The 26,261-nt window shown below is 45.6% G+C and overlaps 2 protein-coding genes across 2 annotated transcripts in view; one reads left to right on the plus strand and one right to left on the minus strand.

The window, feature by feature from the left end:
* Positions 1-10,663: 10,663 nt before the first annotated feature.
* CD8A (CD8a molecule) lies at positions 10,664-15,905 on the plus strand. Its single transcript, XM_037807554.1, has 6 exons — positions 10,664-11,368; positions 11,479-11,844; positions 12,316-12,429; positions 12,604-12,714; positions 13,309-13,339; positions 14,625-15,905. Exons 1-6 carry the CDS (start codon positions 11,320-11,322, stop codon positions 14,674-14,676), a joined length of 723 nt encoding a protein of 240 aa, XP_037663482.1. The 5' UTR covers positions 10,664-11,319; the 3' UTR covers positions 14,677-15,905.
* Positions 15,906-21,634: 5,729 nt separating this feature from the next.
* RMND5A (required for meiotic nuclear division 5 homolog A) overlaps positions 21,635-26,261 on the minus strand; it is a 52,944-nt gene continuing 48,317 nt past the window's right edge. Inside the window, exon 9 of the mRNA XM_037806808.1 lies at positions 21,635-25,589. Within this exon, the coding sequence (XP_037662736.1) occupies positions 25,526-25,589 (64 nt within the window). The 3' untranslated portion in view covers positions 21,635-25,525. The remainder of the gene's footprint in view (positions 25,590-26,261) is intronic.

The following is a 26,261-nucleotide window of genomic DNA, read 5'->3' on the forward strand; positions in this document are numbered from 1 at the left end:
ATGAACAGCAAACCAATCCTAAACCAAGTAGAAGAAAAGAAATAACAAGGATTAAAGCAGAAATAAATGACATAGAGAACAAAAAAACAATAGAAAGGATAAATATCACCAAAAGTTGGTTCTTTGAGAAGATCAACAAGATTGACAAGCCCCTAGCTAGACTGACAAAATCAAAAAGAGAGAAGACCCATATAAACAAAATAATGAATGAAAAAGGTGACATAACTGCAGATCCTGAAGAAATTAAAAAAATTATAAGAGGATATTATGAACAACTGTATGGCAACAAACTGGATAATGTAGAAGAAATGGACAATTTCCTGGAAACATATGAACAACCTAGACTGACCAGAGAAGAAATAGAAGACCTCAACCAACCCATCACAAGCAAAGAGATCCAATCAGTCATCAAAAATCTTCCCACAAATAAATGCCCAGGGCCAGATGGCTTCACAGGGGAATTCTACCAAACTTTCCAGAAAGAACTGACACCAATCTTACTCAAACTCTTTCAAAACATTGAAAAAAATGGAACACTACCTAACTCATTTTATGAAGCTAACATCAATCTAATACCAAAACCAGGCAAAGATGCTACAAAAAAGGAAAACTACCGGCCAATCTCCCTAATGAATATAGATGCAAAAATCCTCAACAAAATACTTGCAAATCGAATCCAAAGACACATTAAAAAAATCATACACCATGACCAAGTGGGGTTCATTCCAGGCATGCAAGGATGGTTCAACATAAGAAAAACAATCAATGTATTACAACACATTAAAAACTCGAAAGGGAAAAATCAATTGATCATCTCAATAGATGCTGAAAAAGCATTTGACAAAATCCAACATCCCTTTTTGATAAAAACACTTCAAAAGGTAGGAATTGAAGGAAACTTCCTCAACATGATAAAGAGCATATATGAAAAACCCACAGCCAGCATAGTACTCAGTGGTGAGAGACTGAAAGCCTTCCCTCTAAGATCAGGAACAAGACAAGGATGCCCGCTGTCACCACTGTTATTCAACATTGTGCTGGAAGTGCTAGCCAGGGCAATCCGGCAAGACAAAGAAATAAAAGGCATCCAAATTGGAAAAGAAGAAGTAAAACTGTCATTGTTTGCAGATGATATGATCTTATATCTAGAAAACCCTGAGAAATCAACGATACACCTACTAGAGCTAATAAACAAATTTAGCAAAGTAGCGGGATACAAGATTAATGCACATAAGTCAGTAATGTTTCTATATGCTAGAAATGAACAAACTGAAGAGACACTCAAGAAAAAGATACCATTTTCAATAGCAACTAAAAAAATCAAGTACCTAGGAATAAACTTAACCAAAGATGTAAAAGACCTATACAAAGAAAACTACATAACTCTACTAAAAGAAATAGAAGGGGACCTTAAAAGATGGAAAAATATTCCATGTTCATGGATAGGAAGGCTAAATGTCATTAAGATGTCAATTCTACCCAAACTCATCTACAGATTCAATGCAATCCCAATCAAAATTCCAACAACCTACTTTGCAGATTTGGAAAAGCTAGTTATCAAATTTATTTGGAAAGGGAAGATGCCTCGAATTGCTAAAGACACTCTAAAAAAGAAAAACGAAGTGGGAGGACTTACACTCCCTGACTTTGAAGCTTATTATAAAGCCACAGTTGCCAAAACAGCATGGTACTGGCACAAAGATAGACATATAGATCAATGGAATCGAATTGAGAATTCAGAGATAGACCCTCAGATCTATGGCCGACTGATCTTTGATAAGGCCCCCAAAGTCACCGAACTGAGCCATAATGGTCTTTTCAACAAATGGGGCTGGGAGAGCTGGATATCCATATCCAAAAGAATGAAAGAGGACCCCTACCTCACCCCCTACACAAAAATTAACTCAAAATGGACCAAAGATCTCAATATAAAAGAAAGTACCATAAAACTCCTAGAAGATAATGTAGGAAAACATCTTCAAGACCTTGTATTAGGAGGCCACTTCCTAGACTTTACACCCAAAGCACAAGCAACAAAAGAGAAAATAGATAAATGGGAACTCCTCAAGCTTAGAAGTTTCTGCACCTCAAAGGAATTTCTCAAAAAGGTAAAGAGGCAGCCAACTCAATGGGAAAAAATTTTTGGAAACCATGTATCTGACAAAAGACTGATATCTTGCATATACAAAGAAATCCTACAACTCAATGACAATAGTACAGACAGCCCAATTATAAAATGGGCAAAAGATATGAAAAGACAGTTCTCTGAAGAGGAAATACAAATGGCCAAGAAACACATGAAAAAATGTTCAGCTTCACTAGCTATTAGAGAGATGCAAATTAAGACCACAATGAGATACCATCTAACACCGGTTAGAATGGCTGCCATTAAACAAACAGGAAACTACAAATGCTGGAGGGGATGTGGAGAAATTGGAACTCTTATTCATTGTTGGTGGGACTGTATAATGGTTCAGCCACTCTGGAAGTCAGTCTGGCAGTTCCTTAGAAAACTAGAGATAGAGGTACCATTCGATCCAGCGATTGCACTTCTCGGTATATACCCGGAAGATCGGAAAGCAGTGACACGAACAGATATCTGCACGCCAATGTTCATAGCAGCATTATTCACAATTGCCAAGAGATGGAAACAACCCAAATGTCCTTCAACAGATGAGTGGATAAATAAAATGTGGTATATACACACGATGGAATACTACGCGGCAGTAAGAAGGAACGATCTGGTGAAACATATGACAACATGGATGAACCTTGAAGACATAATGCTGAGCGAAATAAGCCAGGCACAAAAAGAGAAATATTATATGCTACCACTAATGTGAACTTTGAAAAATGTAAAACAAATGGTTTATAATGTAGAATGTAGGGGAACTAGCAGTAGAGAGCAATTAAGGAAGGGGGAACAATAATCCAAGAAGAACAGATAAGCTATTTAACGTTCTGGGGATGCCCAGAAATGACTATGGTCTGTTAATTTCTGATGGATGTAGTAGGAACAAGTTCACTGAAATGTTGCTATAGTATGTAACTTTCTTGGGGTAAAGTAGGAACATGTTGGAAGTTAAGCAGTTATCTTAGGTTAGTTGTCTTTTTCTTACTCCCTTGCTATGGTCTCTTTGAAATGTTCTTGTATTGTATGTTTGTTTTCTTTTTAACTTTTTTTTCATACAGTTGATTTGAAAAAAGAAGGGAAAGTTAAAAAAAAAAAAAAAAAAAAAGAAAAAAGACAAACAAGGAAAAAAAAAAAAAAAGATGTAGTGCCCCCTTGAGGAGCCTGTGGAGAATGCAGGGGTATTCGCCTACCCCACCTCCATGGTTGCTAACATGACCACAGACATAGGGGACTGGTGGTTTGATGGGTTGAGCCCTCTACCATAAGTTTTACCCTTGGGAAGACGGTTGCTGCAAAGGAGAGGCTAGGCCTCCCTGTATTTGTGCCTAAGAGTCTCCTCCTGAATGCCTCTTTGTTGCTCAGATGTGGCCCTTTCTCTCTGGCTAAGCCAACTTGAAAGGTGAAATCACTGCCCTCCCCCCTACGTGGGATCAGACACCCAGGGAAGTGAATCTCCCTGGCAACGTGGAATATGACTCCCGGGGAGGAATGTAGACCCGGCATCGTGGGATGGAGAACATCTTCTTGACCAAAAGGGGGATGTGAAAGGAAATGAAATAAGCTTCAGTGGCAGAGAGATTCCAAAACAAGCCGAGAGATCACTCTGGTGGGCACTCTTACGCACACTTTAGACAACCTTTTTTAGGTTCTAAAGAATTGGGGTAGCTGGTGGTGGATACCTGAAACTATTAAACTACAACCCAGAACCCATGAATCTCGAAGACAGTTGTATAAAAATGTAGCTTATGAGGGGTGACAGTGGGATTGGGAATGCCATAAGGACCAAACTCCACTTTGTCTAGTTTATGGATCGATGTGTAGAAAAGTAGGGGAAGCAAACAAACAGACAAAGGTACCTAGTGTTCTTTTTTACTTCAATTGCTTTTTTTCACTCTAATTATTATTCTTGTTATTTTTGTGTGTGTGCTAATGAAGGTGTCAGGGATTGATTTAGGTGATGAATGTACAACTATGTAATGGTACTGTAAACAATCGAAAGTACAATTTGTTTTGTATGACTGCGTGGTATGTGAATATATCTCAATAAAATGATGATAAAAAAAAAAAAAAGAAACAGGAAGATATAGCTCAGTCATGGGAAAAAATTAAAACTTCAGAAGTGACACAGAATTTGGAATAAATAATCAAAGAAGTTTAAACACATCTCCTGAATCAATTCAACGAGATGAAAGAAAATATGGATATAGAGCTAAAGGATATTAAGAAGACAATGTGTAAGCACAAAGAATTTGAAAATACAAAAAGAAACCAAACAGAAATGATTGGGATGAAAGGCACACTAAAAGAGATTAAAAATACACTAGAGTAGGCAGAAGAAAGAATCAGCAAACTAGAAGACGAGATGATCAAAATCATACAGTCAGAAGAACAGGTAGAGAAAAGAATAGAAAAAACCAAGCAGTGTCTTGAGGATTTGAGTGACAACACAAAGCACAAAAGCATATGTGTTATGGGTGTCCCAGAAGGAGAAGAGAAGGGAAAGGAGGCAGAAAGAATATTTGAGGAAATAATAGCTGAAATTTTCCTAATTCCTATAAAAGACATAAACATACATGTCCAAGAAGTACAACATACTCCAAACAGAATAGATCCTAATAGACCTACTCTGAGACACATACAATCAAAATGTCAAATGCCAAAGATAAAGAGAGAATTCTGAAAGCACCAAGAGAAAAGCAATTCATCACACTCAAGGGATCCTCAATAAGATTAAGTACCAATTTCCCATCAGAAACCATGGAGGCAAGAAGGCATAGGTATGATATATTTGAACTACTGAGAGAGAAAAGCCACCAGCCCAAAATTCTTTATCTGGCAAAATTGTCCCTCTAAAACAAGAGAGAGTTTACAATAGCCACATATAAACAGAAACTGAGAGAGTTCGTCAACAAAAGACTTGCCCTATAAGAATTACTAAAGGGATTTCTGCAGTTTGAAAGGAAAAGACAGGAGAAAGAGGCTTTGGGTAGAGTGTAGAAATGAAGATCTTCAGACAGATTAATTAAAGGGTAAATGCAAGACTCAGTAGAACTTCATCGTCAATATACAGCTCTACTATTTAATTCATGTAAGAATCAGAGTGCAATTGAACAAGAAAAAGGCATATTTCCTGCTAATGGACATGCAAAACACAAAGAGGCAAAGTGGAACAAAAACAACATAAAGAGAACATATATGATATTGAAGCTAAGTTGGTATCTTTTCAAGTTAGTAGGTTATAGATGTAGGTTGTGTGATATAACCTCCAAGTTGACCACAAAGAAAGTATTTTTAAAATATACAGAAACAGAAACAAGAAAGGGATCAGGCAGATACATCACAAAAGATCAACTATACAGAAAAGGAAGTTGCCAAAAAGAAAAAGAGACACATTAAAAAGATATGACATATAAAAACCGAAGGATAAAATGGTTGGATCAAGAACTGCCTTTACAGTAATAATGCTGAATGTTAATGGATTCAATTCCCCAATCAAAAGACATAGATTGGCAAAATAGATTAAAAACATGATCCAACTATATTTTGTTTACAAGAGACTCATCTTAGAAGCAAAGACACAATTGAATTGAAAGTGAAAGGCTGGAAAAAGATATTCCATGCAGATAATAACCAAAAAAAAAAAGCACTGGGGTAGCTAAACTAATATGAGACAAAATAGACTTTAAGTCAAAATCTGTTATAAGGGACAAAGAAGGACAGTATATATTAATAAAAGGGGTAACCCACCAAGAAGAAATAACAATCAGAAATATTTCTGCATCTAACCAGGGTCTCTACAGTAAGAGGTGGAGACTTCAACACATAACTCTCATCAATAGACAGAATATCTGGATAGAAGATCAGTAAGGAAACAGATAACTTGAATAATATGACAAATGAACTAGACCTAACAGACATATAGAGAACACTGCACTCCAAAACAGCAGAATATATATTCTTCTCAAGTGCATATGGATGATTCTCCAGGGTAGACCACATGTTGGATCACAAAACAAGTCTCAATAAATTTTAAAAGATTGAAATTACACAAAGTATCTTCTCTGACCATGATAGAATAAATCTGGAAGTCAAATACAGGCAGATAAATGGGAAATCTACAAATACACGAAATTTAAATAACACTCAACCAATCAGTAGGTCAAAGAGGGGAAATCAGTCAATATCTTGAGACAAATGGAAATGAGAATACAACATATCAAAACATATGGGAGTCAGTGAAGGCAGTGCTGAGAGGCAAATTGATAGCCCTAAATGCTTACCTTAAAAAAGGAAGAAAGAGCTAAACTAAAAAACCTAAGTGCACACCTGGAGGAACTAGAAAAAGAACACAAACTAAACCCAAAGCAAGCAGAAGGAAAGAAATAACAAAGATTAGCACAGAAATAAATGAAATTGGGAATAAAAACAATACAGAGCATTTACAAATCCAAAAGTTGATTCTTTGGAAAGATAAATAAAATCGACCAACCCTTATCTAGACTGGTAAAGAAAAAATGAGAGAACATTCAAATAAATAAAATCAGAAATGAACAAGGGGACATTACTGACTCCACAGAAATAAAAAGGATCATAAGATACACTATGAACAACTTTATGCCATCAAATTAGAGAAACTAGATGAAATGGACAACTTCCTAAAAATGCATGAACAACCTACACTGACTTTGGAAGAAACAGAAGACCTCAGTAGACCAATTACAAGTACAGAGATGATATTAGTCATCAAAAAACTCCCAAAAAAGAAAAGCCCAGAACCAGATGGCTTCACAGACGAATTCTACCAATCATTCCAAGAAGAATCCTGTCAAACTCATCTAGAAAACTGAAGAGGAGGGAACACTACCTAACTCATTCTTTGAGGACATCACCCTAATTCCAAAGACAGATAAAGATACAAGAAAAGAAATTACAGACCAATTTCTTTTATGAATATACGTGCAAAAATCCTCAACAAAATACTTGCAAATCAAATCCTTCACTACGTTACATCATGATGAAGTGGATTTTATCCCAGTTATGCAAGGGTGATTCAACATAAGAAAATCAATTAATGTTATATACCACATTAACAAAATGATCATGTAAGTTTTTGCAGAAAAAGCGTTTGACAAAATCCAGCATACTTTCTTGATAAACACACTTTGAAAAATAAAAAGAGAAGGAAATGTCCTCAACATGATAAACGGCATAAATGAAAAACCCACAGCTAACATTATACTCAATGGTGAGAGACTGAAAACTTTCCTTCTAAGATCTAGAACAAGACAAGGATGTCCACTGTCACCACTGTTACTCAACACATTTTGCTAGAAGTCCTAGCCAGAGCAATTAGGCAAGAAATAGAAATAAACGTCATCCAAATTGGAAAGGAAGAAGTAAAACTTTCAATATATGTCAATGATATGATCCTATATATATAAAGTCCCCCCAAAAACTACAACAAAGCTACTAGAGCTAATAAACAAATTCAGCAAAGTTATGGGGTACAATATCCATACTCAAAAATCAGAAACGTTTCTATACACTAGCAATGAGGAATATGAAGAGGGAATCAAGAAAAAAATTCCATTTACAATAGGAACCAAAAGAATCAAATACCTAAGAATAAAGTTAACCAAGGATGTGAAGTATTTGTAACAGAAAACTACAAAACATTGCTAAAAAAAATCAAAGACCTAAATAAATGAAAGGACACTCCATGTTCATGGATTGAAAGACCAACTATCATTAGGATGTCCATTCTACACAAAATGATTTACAGAGTCAACTCAATCCCAACCAAAATTCCAATAGCCTACTTGGCAGAAATGGAAAAGCCAATTATCAAATTTGTTTGGGAGGGTAAGGGGCCCGGAATAGTCAAAAACTTCTTGATAAAGAACAAAGCTGAAGGACTCACAAAACATCATATAGACCAATGGAATCAAATTGAGAATTCAGAAATAGATCCTCATGTCTATTGCCAACTGATTTTTGACAAGGCTGCCAAATCCACTCAATTGAGAGAGAATAGTCTCTTCAACAAATGGATATCCATGTGCAAAAGAATGAAGGAGGAGGACCCCTATCTCATACCTTATACAAAAGTTAACTCAAAATGGATCAAAGCCCTAAATGTAAGAACCAGGACTAAAAACTCCTGGAGGAAAATGTAGGGAAGCATCTTCAGGATCTTGTGTTATGCAATGGCTTCTTAGAGGCCTTTCTGACCCCAAACAAGCTAACTCCTTCCAGGATTTGCAAGCACCCCCAATCCCCACCCCCTTGATCTCAGGCTGTGCCTGTAGGCCACATCTCTGGAGCTGTAGTACAGATCCTTGATTAATTTCCTTCCACTACCTGGCCCACTTATGCATTCTGAGTATGTCTTTAATTAAAGTAAATTACAATTATTTTTTCTTGCTGCAAAAAGCAAACATCTTGAGAAAAACAAAGACCTGCTTAAATTTGGCATAGAACTGGTGACTATCTTACCCTCTATTGGGATGTTTTTAAAAATAAGGATCTGGCCTGATGGAGTGTGGTTGTTTCCATCTCGTCACACCATCTCATGTCAGTGCCACGGTGTGGGATTTGGGAGCCTACCTGGCAGTGAATGGGCAGACCCAGCCCAGCCCTCTGCACACCTGACCTTAGAGCGAGCAAGCATCCCCCGACCCCGTGCAATTGCATCTGCTCTCCCGGGTGCTGGAGGGCGGATGTCGTTGTGGTTACATTGAGAATCCACCATGTTCTGAAAAATATCATTGGGGTCACAAAGCCTCCTAGGTGGGTTTGACATGTTGCCTTAGCATTCCCTTCCCCCTCCCCCTCCATGGCGCTCTGTACAAAGGGGCTGCCACCCCCACCCCCATCACACCTGACACTTTTCTTAGCTGTGAGGCTGGAAGGCCTCCAAGCCAGCTGCAGCTTGTTTCCGGGAGACTGAGATGGGGGTACTCTATGTTCAAGCATTTCATGCCAGAAGTCTGGCCATCATCATACTCAGGGACCTGATTCCCAAGATCCCAGTATCAGGAGGTTGACCCTGGCTCCCCTCTAAGATTCCTCCATTGAGCACAGTGTACTTTGGTGCTGGGCCATTCTTTTTATCACCCTCCTTCTTGTGTCCTGTGGCCAGCATGACATTTCTGCAGTGGGAGCAGAGAGCAAAATGGGGAAGTGCCATCAAAAATGAGGATTGTCATACCGATGGGCTGTCTGGACTTGGCTGTTTGCTTGTCCTCTTCATTCATGTGAGTTTAGGGACAGCACTGCGTCTACTGAGCCAGGGACATTAGAGAGAAAGAGAGAGAGAGAGAGGGAGGGAGGGAGGGAAAGAGGGAGAGAGGGAGAGGGGGAGAGAGAGAGGTAAAACACTGCATGTATTAGCACAAGTCTTCAATTGCACAGATACATTGCATCTACTGCAGCCTCCATGCCTAAATGCCCGTTAATAGGGGAACTGAACTATGGAATAACCGTTTAAAATAACGGGATAGACCTACATGTGCCAATCTGAAAGGTTTTGCTCTCCTTCTACTGTTAAATAAGAACAGTCCCATGTGTACAGACACATTCAGCTGTTAACCGTGGTTTTCCCGGGAGAATGGATGACGGTGCTGAGAGGAGACATGGAGCTTTCCTTCTATTCATTTTCATATTGTCTGAAGCGTCTCAAGAATATATTACTCTTGAAATTAAAGAAAAAAAAACACTTTTAAAAGCATTTCTAAGTATAAAATATTTGCTCCATATTAGAGTAAGCACCTTGAATGAGAAAGGAGAGCATTGAAATCAAAGTAATAATAATAATAAACAGCCATCCAACATCTGAGTTTGGACCCCATCAGCAAACATGGCACAGGTCATGCTGTGAAGTGACATGAGGGGCAGGGGGGACACCCCACAATGTCTGAGCCATGGCCTCACCGGTGGGGCAGACACATGGAACAGATAATACCACGTGGCCTGACTCTGGGACCAAGTAGCAGCAACGTGACCTGCACCTAGTACAAGGCTCAAAGACGGAAGACCGGGGGGCCCTGAGGAACAGGGGGGAGGGCCCTACGCTGGGGCCGGAAGGCTTCAGGGCAGTGACAGGCGAAAAGGAAGTGGGCACGTGGATACCAGGGCCAGAAAAGGGAACGCTGGCTCCATCCAAGCCTTTGTCCACCTGCATGTGCCTGCCAAGCACCCAGAGCTGGGGGTATGGAAACTGCTAAGGTCCCAGTCGGATGGCACTGGAGCTGGCCTCAGGGTTTAACTGGGAGAGCGAGCCAGGGAAAGCAAGTGCAAGTCCGGTTCAGATAACCTCCAGCCCTATGAGGCTGCAGCAACAGGTTCCCGGAAAGGGCTGGGACAGAAGATCAGGGCCAGATGGCTAGGAGGAGCCAACACCCAAAGACTCCAACCCACCAAGCAGCCCAGGGAGGGCCGTGGGACACCCACTCCAGGAGAATAATTTTCACAGCAGTGTGGCTGGAGGGTGGGCCGGGAGGGTGCGGAGGCTTTGGGGATGACCTCAAGGGCAGATGAGGCTGCCATGACCTTTAGCCACTAGGATTTCTCCAAGGTGTGATGGGCAGAGCACCCCAGCCCCACACCAGGCTTGGGCTGCTGCTGACTGCCAAGGAGTAAGAAGGCCCTTCTTCAGTGGACAGACAGAGTGACCTGCCCAAGTTCCAGCGAAGTGGGCAGGTCACTAATTCCTGTCCTTCTCAGCCCTCAGGGATAGTTTTTCAGACGAAGAGTCCCAAAGTGAAAGTGCCAGGGACATTCTGGTTTAGGGCAGAGGAAGTGGAATCCCCTCTCCCTCCCTGCCCATTCTCACCCTTGATTCTCCAATTCTTCCTTTAATCCCACTTGAGCCTCCTTCTCTGTCACTCCCCCCAAAGAAGCCGTTTCTAAGCCCTTCTCCTCATCCCCCAACCCGCAGCTCTCAATCGCTCCCGGCTGCCGGGCAAGGCTGCCTCGAAGGCCCGGCAGTGGTGGGTGGTGCCCAGCCCGAAGGTGACAACCGCGGAAAAGAGGACGACTCTCTTGGCGGGGGCTTTGGGTGACATCACATCCTTCGCAAGCGAAATCGGCCCGGCGGCCGGCCAGAGCACGCGACTTGCCCCCCCTTGCCCCGCGGGCTCCCGCGCGTCTCCCCTCATCTGCCCCGCGCCCCGGAGGAGCGCGCCATGGCCCGGCCGGTGACCGCCCTGCTACTGCCGCTGGCCCTGCTGCTCGGTAAGTTTGCGACCCCGGGGACAGCGGAGGGGGAAGTGATGGGAGGGGGGTGCTGCGGCCAGGGCGGTGCGCGGGGCTCCGCATTCAGCCGCGCTGCCGGCGTTCCGCAGACACCGCGGCGGCCGCGGGGCCGAGCGCGTTCCGGCTGTCGACGCGGGAGGTGCGTGCGCTCCTGGGCCAGTCGGTGGAGTTGCAGTGCGAGGTGCTGCTGACCACCGCGGCGTCGGGCTGCTCGTGGCTCTTCCAGCCGCGCGGCGACCCGGCCAGCCCCACCTTCCTCCTGTACGTCTCCCAAACGCGCACCAAAATCGCCGACGGGCTGGACGGCAGCCGGTTCTCGGCCAAGAGGATCCGGGATTCCGCCTTCGCCCTCACCCTGAGACGCTTCCAGGAGGAGAACGAAGGCTACTACTTCTGCGCGGTGCTGAGCAACTCGGTGATCTACTTCAGCCCCTTCGTGCGGGTCTTCCTGCCAGGTCCGGGGCGACGCGCGCGTGCGGCATCTCTCCGCGTAGGGTGCGGGGCTTACCTGGGGACCTCCGAGTGCCTCGGGGGGCGCCTTTCGAAACTGCTCCCCTTTCCCCGTCTAAGGCTAAGAGGCAGCCGGGCAGGGACTGGAGACCACTTTCGATGTCCGGTCCATCTGGGGTTGAATTTGGGGGGGTTGCGCGGTCCTGGACAGGGTTTTTAAATGCCCCGAAGCCGCCTCAGTTTGCGGATAGCGCCCCAAGCTCATAGCGCTGCTGGGCGAGCCCTGGAGAGGGACGGCGAGGAGGAACGCCGGGGGCTAGGGGTCAGCGCCAACCCCAGGAGTCTCCAGCCCACCCTGCTCTCCCGCGGGTGGCACTTTGTCTTCCCGGGTGGAAAACTGGGAGGAGGCGCCCCTGGAGTTACCGGGTGCGGGGTGGGGAAGGGGTGTGCGCAATCTGGTGCTGTCGCTCCCGCAGAGAAGCCCACCACCACCACGCCCGCGCGGCTCCCAACCAAGCCCGCGCCCACCAACGCTTCGCAGCCCGCGTCCCTCCACCCGGAGGTTTGCCGGCCCGCGGCGGGCAAGCCAGGTGAGGCGGGCGCGGGGGCGCGGGGGCCCCGGGACGGCTCCGATCCCGGGGGTAGAGCAGAGGGCTGTGTGCCAGGGGTGGGTAACCCGCGACCCGGAGCGGGGAGATGAGCCCGGGGTGCCCGGGGGGCACCGGCCCCCCTTCCTGAAATGTCGGCGCGTTGGGCATCCCCAGTGGCCACCAAGGGGCTGGACCTCGCCTGTGACCTCCACATCTGGGCGCCCCTGGCTGGGGCCTGCGGGGCCCTTCTGCTGTCGTTAATCATCACCATCATCTGCAGCCACAGTGAGTCCTGGGGAGGCACGGCCAGGGGGTCAGGCCCACTAGCGGTCATCGGCACTTCCGAGCTGCGAGAAGAACGCGGGGTGGCTTCTTGCGTCCCCTCTTTTCTTTCCAGTCTTGGGGAGGCTTATAGAAAGGTAGACTAGCACCCCATCCCGGGAGCAGAGGCAACGAGGGTCCATCTACGGGACAAACCAGCCGCCAGGGCTCAGGACGGGGGTGGGGGTGGGGGGGGGATTGTTACAAAAGCCCACATGGGCTGGGGCGCTGATGGCCTTGGGACCGGAGCGCAGCCTGGGAGGGCTGGGTCAACCAGGACCGGTTTCAAGTGTGCCCTGGGTGCCCCTCCCCATGCCTTCAACCACCATCCCCCCTTCTTTGGGTCCCAAGCCAGTGATTGCACCAGCTCAAGTCAGCAGATTGAGCACTTCACCCACATCTCTATTTTCACACATATGTATATGGCTGGGAAGAGGGATGGAAAAAAATAAGTCCTCACGTGGACTCTCAAGAGTTATCCCCAAAGGAATACTAGAAACAGTATTTGGGGACTACTGGGGAGGGAGAAGTCACTGTTTTCCTTGTTTTCTTATCAAGGACACCGAAGACGGGTTTGCAAGTGTCCCAGGTGAGTCTTTTTTTACGTCCTGGGCCTGCTCCACCGGGCAGCTGTGGCTCGGGTCCCGGCTTCAGGAGTAGCAGAAGGAAGGAATCTTCCTCCAGAAGGTGGCTGTAGCAGCCATGTCCAGGGGGGTCGAGGGGGAAGCATGCACCCTGGACAGAGAGGAGCTGGTAGGGAGAGCAGCCTGACTTCAGTAAACCTCCACTTTCTTTGACCTAGCACCCAAAGACCCATTTGAGAGGTCCTCCTCTCCCCCAATTCACCATAGCTCCTCCGGGAACCTGAGGTTCTCACGTGGATGATTCCTTCTGGGGTTTGGCCTTCTCTTAAGAAAACATTTTTCCCCCCTTCTTAGCTGGTCTGGTTTTTTTTGAAGGAGAACCAATCACTCATCACCGAACCCAATAAATAATGGCCTCAGTCCCTCATTTCCCTGTGCTGGAGTGATGGCCTCACCCAATTCCAGCCCATAGTCACTCTTGAAATGATTAGAAAACCAACCCACCAACCGCTGTCTGAAGGAAGGCCCCGGTCTCCTCTCTCCTGTGGCCTTGGGCAGGAGGCAGCCCTGTTGGGAGCCTGGCACTGTGATGGGGGTTGACATGAGGGCTCTGTCCCAATCCCCACAGCAATCCCGAGCAGTAGACACCAGGGCTCCCACCTCCCAGCTCAGGGTCAGGGATGGGGAAAGTGACAGAGTATCAGTAATAATAACAGTAATAACCATTCGGTGGATGCCTACAGTGTATGAATTATTTGTTTCACATGTATTTAAATTACAAGTTTCATGACAACCTTTAAAAGAGTTATTCTGGGCTCCAGCTTATAGGCCCAAGTACAGAATCAACAGGTTTTAGTAGAGCATCCAGTCTGGGTTGTTGGAGGACCCTTTAGATAAAGTAGCTCTGCTTGGATGATAGTGGTTTGTTCCTGTGCTCCACCATCTAGGATCCTGGGGGTGGGTGGGGCAGAAAATCTGCTCAGGGAAGGGGTTTGGTGGCCAGCCCATTCTCTCACCTCCCCGAGGACCTGGATGAAGTCTCCAAGAAGCTGAACTCACTTGGTTCAGACCCAGCTCAGCCATCTCCTGGTTGTGTGGCTTGGGGCAAGTTCTTTACCCCTCAGGCCCAGTGCCTACGTCCGAAGGTTGCTGCAAGGGTCAAACGAGGTGGTCCGGAGTCACCAAGGCCACTGACCATGCCCCACGAACGAGTCCTTGGACTTTTCAAAGTGTGGGGCCGGCGCATGGGTAAAGGCGCTTGCTGCATGACGGCCCCCGCCTGTCCTGCAGGCCCCTGGTCAGACCCGGAGGCAAGTTGCAGCAGCCGGAGAGATACGTCTAACACGGCGCCGGGGACAGCCAGGAGGAGACATCCCGCCGAGGGCCCCTCCCTTGGGTATTTCCCGCCGTCCTGCCCTGGGCATTCGTCCTCCTGACTGTGATTTCAGCTGGGGTTGGGGGTGGGAAGGGTTCCTTTTTCCTTCTGGGTTTTAGCTGCAACAGCGCGAGGCCGCCCCGTCCACGCAGCGCCGCGAGGGTCGCGCCTCGGCAGGGCGGCTTGGTGGGCAGGGAGCGCTGCGCGCTCGCTCGGGCTGTCAGAGCCGCGGGGGGCCGGGGCGACGTCCCCGGCCTTTCTATAGACCCGGAGGCTGAAGCCCAGAGACGGGGCGCAGCTGGCTCGGAGTCACACAGCCGGCCAGGCTCGGCGCGGGAGAACTTAACCCCCTCTGCGCCGGTCGGGGCTCGGGGTGGGAGGTGCGCGTGTCTCAAGCCACAAGGAACGAGCATTTCTTGAGCGCCCGTGCTGTAACCCACTGCCGTGCCCAGAGCGGTGAGGGGGTAGAGACATAAAGGAGAGCCCTCTGCCTTTATAGTTTCCCAATGCAGTCGAACGATTCCAGACCTGCCCTTGAATGATCACACGTGAAAGTGTACAAAGACCGTGGGAATTCGTAGAAGCTAAAGCAGAAGGGGTGAACTTGTGCAGGGGATAGGGGCAAATCTCTCCATCTCTGAAGAAAATCTGAGTCCCTGCGTAGTGGCCAAACCGCTCTCTCCGGTCCTCACCAAAGAGGGACCCATGACCCAGGGGAGGCCGCCCTTTTACAAATATGATGGGAGAATGGGTGAAGCTGAATGCAGGGCCTCTGGAGTTTCTAAACCTGAGAGACTCAATCTCAGCATGCTCCTGGGATGTCAGTGACATTGCACAGTCTGTAAAAGCAGAGTTGTCAGCAGCCAGCACAGGCCTGGCAGACATGGGGTGTGGCAGCACAGACCCTGGGGAGGAGGCTGACTGTGAAGCTCGCTGCCCTGCACATGCATTTGCTCTTTTATGGTATCGGAGAAGAAATACATGCTCCTTGGAAGAAAAAGCTGAAACTGATTAGGAAAAATAAGAACCATCCATAATTCTTTACCTCAGGTATAATCCATTGTTAGTATTTTGATATACATTTTTTTCCCCTGGTTATTTTCTATGCATATATGTAAAATATATACTTTTTTTAAAAAATGGGATTGTACTATGCTTTCATAAGTGGCTTTAATAAATAAACATTTGTAACATTCTTTTCAGTAGCTAACTAGCATTGCATTTTTGGTTGTGCCATCATTTATTTAATTCTCTATTACCTGGCATTTAAATGTTTCTGACTTTTCACTACTATAGTGACATTAAAATTTTACACACATCTGTTTTTTTCTTAAGATAAATACCTAGAAGCAAAATTTTTGGGCCAGTCCCCACCTTGGTCCCGAACTCCCCCATTTTCACACATACTATGACTTCTTGGCCTCTTCTTGCGTCACCCCCTTCCTTTTGTTCTATCTTGGTAACATGAGATATACTTCTCAAGTAATAAATCACAAAATCGATGTTTTTGCACCTTTCCCCACTTATTCACAAAAGTCTGTTAATACATTCCCCCAAAAAGGGTCAGGCGAGACAGGAACTCTACCCACATGGGTGTCTAGAAGACAGATCAGCACGGACGGTTCACACACACACACACACACACACACACACACACACACTCATGCCCTAGCTCTTGAACGGAGGCATGGCAAAAATGACTGAATGTGTGGCAGTTCAGCCCGGCCCTTCCGGAAGGTGTGGGAGGAGGGGAGACTGGGCAAACCCTGGTGAAGCCAGCTGTGGGGGCCTGGCTGGCCGGGGCTGGCAGACATGCTGATCCCAGTGGTGGAGAGGGACTGGGCTGTGTGACAATGCCAGGATGCTGTGGTCGGGGGAGGGGGGGTGTGGTGTGCAAATGCCCTGGGGAGGAAGGGCAGGCAGGACTTGGGGTGTTTGGGTAGGGTGTGTCCTACCTACCCACTCACTACTCCCAATCCTGACCTGCAGGATCCAGTCATCCCTGCTACAAAAGGAAAAGGGGCTGGGGATGTGGAGAGCGGAGGAGGAAGGGAGGGAGAGAGGAAAGGAAACTGAAGTCTCTAAGGTGGAGTACGGAGCAAGCCAACCACGACAGCCCTGTTCACGCAGATAAGCCAGTGCCTGCAAAAACGAGAGATTTCAGAGGGCTGCAGACGTGCCTTCCTCTTGGGGGGAAGCTTTACCCAGGCCACACTGCCTCATTGCCACCCTCTCCCAAGTGGTTACCATCGATGCCTGAAGAAGGGGTCCCCGGGCTTGCTCCTCAATGAAAATAAGTGGCGCCCACACAGGCAGCTGCTGGCATCGAGTCGGGGAGACACGCTGATCTGTAGTCTGGGTGGAAGGGCGCTGGACAAGCTGCGTTTTGGCTCCATCCCCAAGTTCCCTGTGTGACTTGCAGGGTGCCCCTTAAAACTCTCTAGATCTTCTCTGATCATCAAAAGTGAGATGCAGACAGCTGCCTTCTGTCTACAGGACTGGAGGGAGGACCCGGATATTTCTGGAGAGTCCCAGAAGCAAAGTGTCTCCTTTCACTCCTGTGTCTGCCACGTCTGGGGATTTGTGCTCTTACATCACAAGGGTCATCTTGTCCTTTTTCATGTGCATTTTTGGTTGTTTTCTGTTTTTTTTTTTAACTTGTCGTGATATATGTATACACACACACATATATACATATATCTACGCATACATATATATATATATATAACAAAATTTGCCGTTTTAACCATTTTTAAGTGTGCATATGCATATTGTGCAAACTGTTGCTGAAGGCAAATACAGATGCAGAAAAGTGCCGCCATGCCAAGGGAACAGAAGGATGGCTTAGAAAGTGAACACACCCACACAACCTCACCAGCACCCAGGTAGCACACACAACATCCCCAGCCCTGCAGAACCATCCTTCCCACAACCTTAATTTTAAAAGCCATGATACATCAAGAGACCAGAAAAATCATCTTGCGTGTAAGAATGCACAAGTGAAGGCTGAGAAACTTCCTGCTACATAAGAGACTGGCCCCTGCCTTCCCCTGAGCCCATCCCACTCATCAGAACAAGGAGACACCTGGAGGCCCAGGCTCCTTCTGGGTTTGCACGGTCAGGCCCACCGGGGGGAGAGTGAGGAGAAGCATCCCACACTGGGTGGCACCCCTCTTTGTGGGAGGAACTACGAAGATGATGGCAGAAGAATCTGAGCCCGGGCGTTCCCACGGCGAGTGGCACATCCTCTCCCACCAGCTCAGCTGCTGAGCTGTGTGCCAAGGCCCCACCTGGAGGCTCCACGGGGGGCCAAATACTTACTGATTTTTTTATGTCCTCAAAAAAAAAAAAAAAGGATTCTGCTTACCAACAAATAAAGTGGTAAGCAATAATCTGGAGATTAAAAATATCAATACAGGAAAAAATTTTACATTAGAGTCAGCCCTCAGGCTCAGTAGGGGGAAATAGAAAACAAATTTTAGCCCATGAGGGTCTGGGAATGTTGGCTCAGGGCTTGCTGGTGACCAGACGTCCAAGAGGTTTTGTTGTACGCATGTGCGTGGAACACCCAACAGGTGAAAGCTGGCAGCCCCAGGCCCCACAGGAACATTCCATTCGCCAACTGCTAACCTGAAGCACTGGCTCTCCAAATCTTCCTCCTCTGGGGAAGGTTATATGTATAATACACACACACACACACACACACACACACACACACACACAGCTTTACTGAGATACAGTCACACACCCTACAATCATCCACAGTGTACAATCAGCTATTCACAGCACCATCATATAGTTGTGCACACCAGAATCAACTTCTGAACATTTTTCTTACTCCAAAAAAATAAAAGTAAAAAAGAACATCCAAAACATTTCACCACCACCCCCCCATTCCACCCTATTTTTCATTTAGTTTTTGTCCCCATTTTTCTACTCATCTTTCCATATACTGAACATATTCAGCCACAAGCTTTTCGCACACAGAATCACACTGTGTCAACTACATAATTATACAATCGTCTTCAAGAATCAAGGTTACTGGGTTGCAGTATTTCCTTCTATTTATTCCAATACACTAAAACCTAAAAAGGGATATCTATATACTGCATAAGAATGCCCTCCAGAGTGACCTCGACTCCATTTGAAATCTCTTAGCCACTGAAACTTTGTTTCATTTCACTTCCCCCTTTTGGTCAAGATTTTCTCAATCCCACAATGCAAGGTCCAGGTTCATCCCAGGGAGTCATGTTGTGTATTGCCTGGGAGATTTACACCCATCAGAGGCAGGTCCCACATCCCTACACATATTTTTGACCCCAAGAAACAGGAAGTAGAGAAATGACTTCTGTGATGCTGTAAGTCTGGAATCCAGCTTCAGTGTGGTTCATTTAGCAAAAACAGAGAAAGAAATTTGTCATTCCTTACCCCAGCGGTTAAACTGCTGCTGAGAGAGCCCCTCCTATACTTGGTAACTCCCCCCGCATCTTCCTCCGGTAGGTCAAGAGGGAAGTTTGCCTTTTCAGAAAGCATGAAGCTGCTCTCTCCCACCTGCCCTGGGTCTGCGTGCAAATCCTTCTCTGCACACCATTTGATGACACCTCCAGGGCAGGGACCACTTAACTCGTAAGTCGGCTTGAACGGTGGCTCAAACTCTGCAGGCTGGAAGGGTTTCCTGCAAGAGGAAGCGAATGGAAGCCACGAGAGCTCAGCGGGCACAGGCCGAGGCTCTGAACCCGTCTTCCCGGCACAGCTGCTGCTAAACCGTGTGCACTCTGGCCGGCAGCTTCATGGCGAGTCCTCCGCTTCCTCTCTGGTAAAACGGGGGTGGCAGTCCCTCCCACAAAGGGTTGCTGGAACACAAGCATTTTTAAGTACTTTTAAAGTGCCGAGAACAGTTCCCGGCACCTGGCAAGCTCACAGAAAACGCCTGCTGAATGAATCTGCACTCAGCTTTCCAACCCAGCACCGAATTGACTGCTCTCTGACCGCAGCCCTTTGTTGGAGCCGCTTTGCATCACCCGCTGGGGTCGGACTCTTCCCATTTCTATTCCCCAGAAAGGGTAACGCTTCCCGATGGATACATGTTATCACACACATCTGGGGACCCCACCCCCACCCAGGGCGCCTCAGGGCCCGGGAGGCAGGACAGCCCTCACGCCTCACAAAAGCTCAGTCCCAGGCGTATGCACCCAGCTGCACAGAGATCGGAAGCTCCCCTGGGTGTCACATCCTGGCTGATCCTTCTCAGAGGGCTCTCCCATGCCCAGGGCAGCTGGGGAAGGCCGGCAGGAAAAGCATGGGCTGGATCAGTGTGCCCCCTTGGAACCTTCTGCCCCCACTCCATCCCTTCAGGTGTATCTCACCCCCACCAGCTCCCCTCTTCTGAACAGATTTGCACACGACATTGATCTCATTTACTGACTTAATAAAATAGTAGCTACCAGCTGTTTAGCATTCACAGTGGGCCAGGTTATCTCATTTAGGCCTCACCAAAGATGAGAAGGAACTACAACCACTGCACTTTACTGATGAGGAAACTAAGGCTTAAGAAGTTTCACCTACTTGCCCAAGATCACACACTAGAATCTGGTAGGGTCAGGATTTGAACTCAGGTCTAAGCTCTTAACTGCTCTGCTATAGCCTGTTTATAGCCTAAAGGCTTCTAGTCTGGTTATAATTTAAAAATTAGTTGAACAAAGCCGTTTAAACTCTCGAAATATCTATACAGTTCTTTTCTTCTTACCTACGCAGCCCAAAGTAGGAAAAATAAATAAGTAGCCCCCTGCTCTGGAAGTAAACAAATAGAAGTATGTTACAGGGCAGGGAGGCTGCTGGAAGGTGAGGTGAGGCTCATGCTGACACCTGCAGATGCCCAGGGCACGAGAATGCAGGGTGGGACGGGAGGGTGGGCAGGTGAGAGGCTGCCCTGACGGCTGGCACTGCTGGCTTACCTCCATCACCGGGCTTACTTTCATCCCCGTTTCCTGGCTGAGATGCAAAGTGAAGTGTGGCTTACCTAGCAACCATTCTCCCTTCCGTTCTAGCAGACCCCAGCTCAGACTCTGTTTCCCTGACTTCCCCGCAGCCAAGCGTGGCTCCTTGGCTCACACCATGAGTGGCACAGAAATGGGATCAGACCCTCGGCAAACACGAGCCACAACTTTCTTTCCCTTGGCTCTAATGACACCTCCATCCTCCCTCCCTCATGCCTCTGGCGCGTGGCACATTTACACAGACCCGTTCCACAAAACTTTTTAAATGTGCATTTCTTTAATTTTTAAAAATATATACAGGAGAAGCCATGTGTTTTACATAGGAGTACACACATTAACAAATCATTTCTTACAGTTTTCCAAAACTCTATTTTATGTCTGAAATTTATAAATTAAATATTGGAATTTTTTAAAGTTTAAATGAAATCCCTGAAACTACTGGATATGCTAGGCTTTTTCTAAAATCAAATGACCAGAGAATGTGAATATGGTTTGTGTTAAATAAGGTTTATTGTTAGCTTTATTGCCTACAGTCTCTAAAATGCAACTTTATTGTGCCTTTGCAAAACAGGATACATTTTTAAAAAAAACTGATCAAAATTTTCCATACATATAGCTCTATATGATAGATTACAGTGCAACACTATTCTTGTTACATAATTATAGAAATACTATAGAACCCAAGAGCAAAGGGTAAGCAAAAGAAATACAATCCTGAGCCATCTGAACAAGATGATGTAATGAATCCTTTTAGCTTAAGTTTAGAAAACACAGAGGGGAGAAAAAAACATACATGCACAAGGCAGTCATGAGCAAAACACACTGAACTCCTGCTCCTTCCAGACTCAGGGGTGATGGTGAGTTTCAGCACACACACACTCACACACGCTCCCATTTTCTTCCCCCACCCCCCCCACCCCCATCACCAGAACATTCACTCCCACCCCTTCCCAAAAGAAAAATCAGGCACTAAATCTTAGGTAACCCCAACTGTGCCTTGCTGGAGAACACTGTGGCTGCTAAAATAAGTATGTAGATCCTCACCCACAGCATGGAACAAACATGGGCTACACACTAACTCAAGCTGCTTTTGCCTCTTTGGAAGTCAATGAAGCATATGCCTGCTACAGCTACTGTGCTACTGTGGAGGAAAATGTTTTGAAAACAAAGCTTTGTTTCTCTCCCTACCTCTTGAAGTAAAATCAACAGTGGAAAATTCACCCTAGAACTAATTGCCTTGTCTGCTATTAAAATACACTTGTCTCCCTGCCTATTTTTGGTTCAAGAAGGACAGTTCCCGGAGTGTGTACCTGCTTATGGTAAGCACTGTTGTCCCCATAAAACCCACCACGGCTGGGTGGGTTTGTGAAGCGCCAGACCTTCCACGGCTCCTTGCTAACATCCTCTCGAGACCATAGCATTCTGGTTCCACCGAGTTCAGTAAAGAAAGGTATTTGACTTTTGTCTTCATCTCACACCCCCAAGTGATTCAATTACCTAAGCCGTGTCTCTGCGCCTTCCCTGAAAATAACCCGAGTCTGCTGACTAAACGGACTGAGCTTGGCTGTCGGTCCACTCAATCAGGGAAACCAGCAGCTGGTGGAGTCCACCAGCGGCTTGTCTTGTGTGGGTAACCAAGAGCTCCTGGTTTTTGCAGTAGCCGCGGTCCCGAAACTGCTGAGGTGGGAATAAGCCCCAGTGTGAAGAACGCTACACTGAAACTGCAAGACTGCATGGAGAGGGGGGGAAAGGCTCCTCTTTCCCTGCACAATTCAGCGTGGGGTTTATGTCTCTGTATACATCAGCTGCTACAGGAAAATCAAAAAAGATTCACTTCATAACTTTCTTATCTTCAATTTATGCTCACACACTCACAGAATACTCACACACCCTATGAATGAGGTGGCCCTTTACTTTAAAAATTTTAAAATCAAGAGGCACCAATACCCGTTCTTTTATGTATTAGAAAGCTCAATATAATCACCACTAAAACAAAAATGGCATCGGCGATGATTACACACACGAAGAGGGAAAAGATCACCATGACCTTGAGCCCTGTACTTGGACACGCACATGCCCTAAGCTGGAACCTAAGCATGCGACAGTAAGGTTTTACTGGTTGAACGTGGTAGTCCCATGGCCTCTGTCCTCGACAAGTGGAAACAGTTCCCAAAGAAATTTAAGAAACCACTGTGAAATTCTGTCTTCAGTGTACACTGTTACTGTAACTGGTTCTGACTATAAAAAACCTTGGCTGTACCTGCACCTTTTCCAACTGGAAGCCGAGAGAGACAGACAGCACCCTCTCGCACTGCCGACGAGGGGAGCACCGGTGCACTACGGGCACAGAGACCATTTGTAGGGGTGTTTCTCAGGAGGGAGGACAGTGCACTGTATTTCAACACCTTCAGTTATGGTCTGGTCTCTTTAAATCCACCTCTCCCTCACCTTCAGTCTCCAAAGAACTTTAAGTCAATGCACTTAGTTAAAGAAGGTCAGAAGACATCATTTTCATGTTAAATTGTTAGATCAGAAGTTTCTGATTTGGGGCCCTGACCCTGCACAGTGGGACGACGAGGAGGACCCCCGGTTCTGGGAGAGGGACAAGCAGACCTCTGGCTTTTGTCCCTGGAAGTGGTCCGACTTAACCATTTGCAGTGTCTGGCTTCCAAAAATATTGACTATCAGTCTCTAGAGCAGTGTCTGCATTGTTCAAACCTTACGTGAAAAGCTTAAGTGTTGTGTAGGTGTTTGAGGTGAAAAGGTGAGAATAAGTTGTGAATAAAACTAAACTTGGCCTAGGGGAAAAAAGTGTAAAAAAAGATGACACTCAGGGTTTTAAGTCAAGAGAGAAATGAAATGAAACAAAACATAATAAACCAGGTTTTATACCCTCAACAAGTGTATTGCCTAGAATTCTTTATCTTCTCTTTTGGAGACCAAGGAGCTTCTCTCTGCTCTCTTCCTTCAGGGCTATAGTCAAGATGGAACTTTAAAGATGGTTCCACCATGAAGCAAAAACATGGAGCAAATGTCGCCATGAGGTTGGATAAAGCAAACACTCCAAGCCAGGCCACTTACGATTTCTAGCTAACCCACTGGGCACACAAGAGCCCCCCAACTTAACTAGGGCTTTTCTGCAGTGCCCCTGTCATTCACAAACAAATCCTTGCCCTCCGAAACATTTCAGGACAACCCATCCAGGCTGGTCTACTATTGCAAACACTGCCAGCTTCTAATCAACTCAGCACCAAGTCTGTTATCCCCCTCCCCCAAACTAAGTCAATCTGTAGTTTGAAAGGTGACATGTCACATTTCTCTTTGCTTTTGTGTTCTCTTTTCATTGTCTCATGAAAGTTTTCCTATATTGATGTTCAATTCCATGTCAGATGAAATACGGCTTCAAAATATTTGGTGATTTCCACATGACATTCTTCTCAATATATTTGGTGATTTTGACATAACATTCTTCTCGTAGTGAAGTAACCTCGTGGGTTTAAGTCAGAATTATGTCCACATTGGTCTTTCCCACGCAGTTCATCGTACAGAGAAAGCCTCTCATACATGGCTATTCTGGACAGTGCATCAAACGAACATACCTCACAAGAGAAAAGATCATTATCTGTATCCGTTGGAATAAATATACAGATTCATAGTCAATGAGATGATACACTTTGCAGAAGAGAGGCATTGAATATAATATTATACTATTCAAATACAAAAACAGCAATAAACATATTCTGCAGTACAGAAAACTTACTAGCTTCTAACTAGAAGGATTTAAAGTGATAAGTTTGGTAACTGCATTTTTGGACTGGAACATGCTTCTTTCCCTTCCAGATGCACAATGTTTGATGCTGGTGCACACACATATATATATACACGCACACACAACACTGTGTCTGCAATGATATACAAATGCAACAGACAGCCAAGTTCTGAAGGCAGATTTCAGAGAACAGGGCTACCAAGACCGAGAGAGCAATTATCAACTTAAGAATACTTCTAACTTCAGAATTTCATTTTACTGAACACACTTTTAAAACAAGCACCTCTTGGCAATAAAAGCAAAGAAATAATAGTACTCTTTCCACTCTGTTCTAGAGGAAGACTTGTCACACCAGTCTGCCAAATCCATGATGGAATTTTAAACAGGCAGCCCGTGGGGCAACAGAAAGAGCACAAATGCAGGTGTGCTGACTTCTCAGTGAGCGGCGGAGCAGAGGAAAACATCAAAAAGCAAATGTGAAACCTATCACAGCTTTCTTCCTTTAGCCAAAAAAAAAAAATATATATATATATATATAATAATTAAAAAAAATAAAAATAAGGCAAATTAGTTTATAACCACAATTCAATTTATCAAACTGTTTCTGAAGAATTTTCATTTAATTAAGTATACATAACAGGAAATAAAACTTCTTCACAAACATCCTCAAGGCTTACAATTATCAAGAAAACAACAAAAGTAAAAGCTGGAGAAATATTAAACACATGGCAGGGAGGTCAATTTCTGTTTCTGCTCTTAAAGAGTAAAAAAAATCACCATAGAATTAAGTACAAAAACCTGCATTGAATGACAACTGCTGGTGTATTTACTTGATCAGAAATGAAGACCAAGAGTATAATAAAGCCCTATGATAATATTCATCTGGCGCACTCCCCTCAGTGTGTTGACACTAAAATGTTGGCAAAGTTTCCGGAGCATTAGCTTATATAAACATGGGAGTCCTTGGTTAGTTGCGTTAAATGGAACGTTGTCTTCTGAAATGCGCCTGCAATTCAGTTTCACTTACAAACTGCAAGCTAAAGTTATTCCTTCAGAAAAATATCTGTTTGGCATCTCCTGGACTTTGTTCCATTGGACAATATGGGCATTTTAATCTAAAGACAAGAAAGAGAACACTGAATCAAGGAACAAGGTCAGTACTTAGCATTCAATTTTCACCTAGCTATAGAATATCTGTAACAATTAAACAATCGTTAATGATTTCAACAATCTAACAGTATGCATGTGGGGCTGTATTTTGCTTTGAGGATTACCCGTGCTTTCCCTTAAAAGTACTGCCAAGCTTTGAAGGGTCACAAATAAATACCACCCAAGCCAGACCCCTAAACTGAAAGGCCCTTCTTCAGTGGAAATCAAAGAAAAGTGTTTTGTAAGGAAAAAAAAAAAAAAAAAAAAAACTTTTCTGAAAATTGCTCTTGGGACTTTGGAAGCAAATCTGATCTCTTTTCTCCAGAGGTTTAGCTCATACCTGTCTCTGAATCTAACTCCAGGGTGTGGTCACACCATCTACCCAAGGCAGCAGAGCTGATGATGGCTGCCAAGCCCGTACCAAGAGGGGCCTACGTGCCCCACGGTGACCCCGGATACCAGCAAGTTGTCCCCGGGCCCCACACCTGGGCTTCCGGTCGCCACCGATCTGCACCACCTGCTCTAGGGAGGGTGCTCACGGCTTCCTTACAAGCTGGAGTCTCCCCACAAAAAGCATGTTATAATAATGGGTCTGAAATCAACTCTAAAGTTTTCCTAGCTGCCCAAGGTAGAATTAG

The sequence above is a fragment of the Choloepus didactylus genome, chromosome 17 (assembly GCF_015220235.1).
Source record: "Choloepus didactylus isolate mChoDid1 chromosome 17, mChoDid1.pri, whole genome shotgun sequence".
In the NCBI taxonomy this organism is placed as follows: Eukaryota; Metazoa; Chordata; class Mammalia; order Pilosa; family Megalonychidae; genus Choloepus; species Choloepus didactylus.

Coding starts and splice junctions, on each gene's coding strand:
- CD8A (XM_037807554.1), top strand. CDS start 11,320: ATGGCCCGGCCGGTGACCGCCCTGCTACTGCCGCTGGCCCTGCTGCTC. Junction 11,369..11,478: donor GCCGCTGGCCCTGCTGCTCG/GTAAGTTTGCGA, acceptor GGCGTTCCGCAG/ACACCGCGGCGGCCGCGGGG. Junction 13,340..14,624: donor CGGGTTTGCAAGTGTCCCAG/GTGAGTCTTTTT, acceptor CCTGTCCTGCAG/GCCCCTGGTCAGACCCGGAG.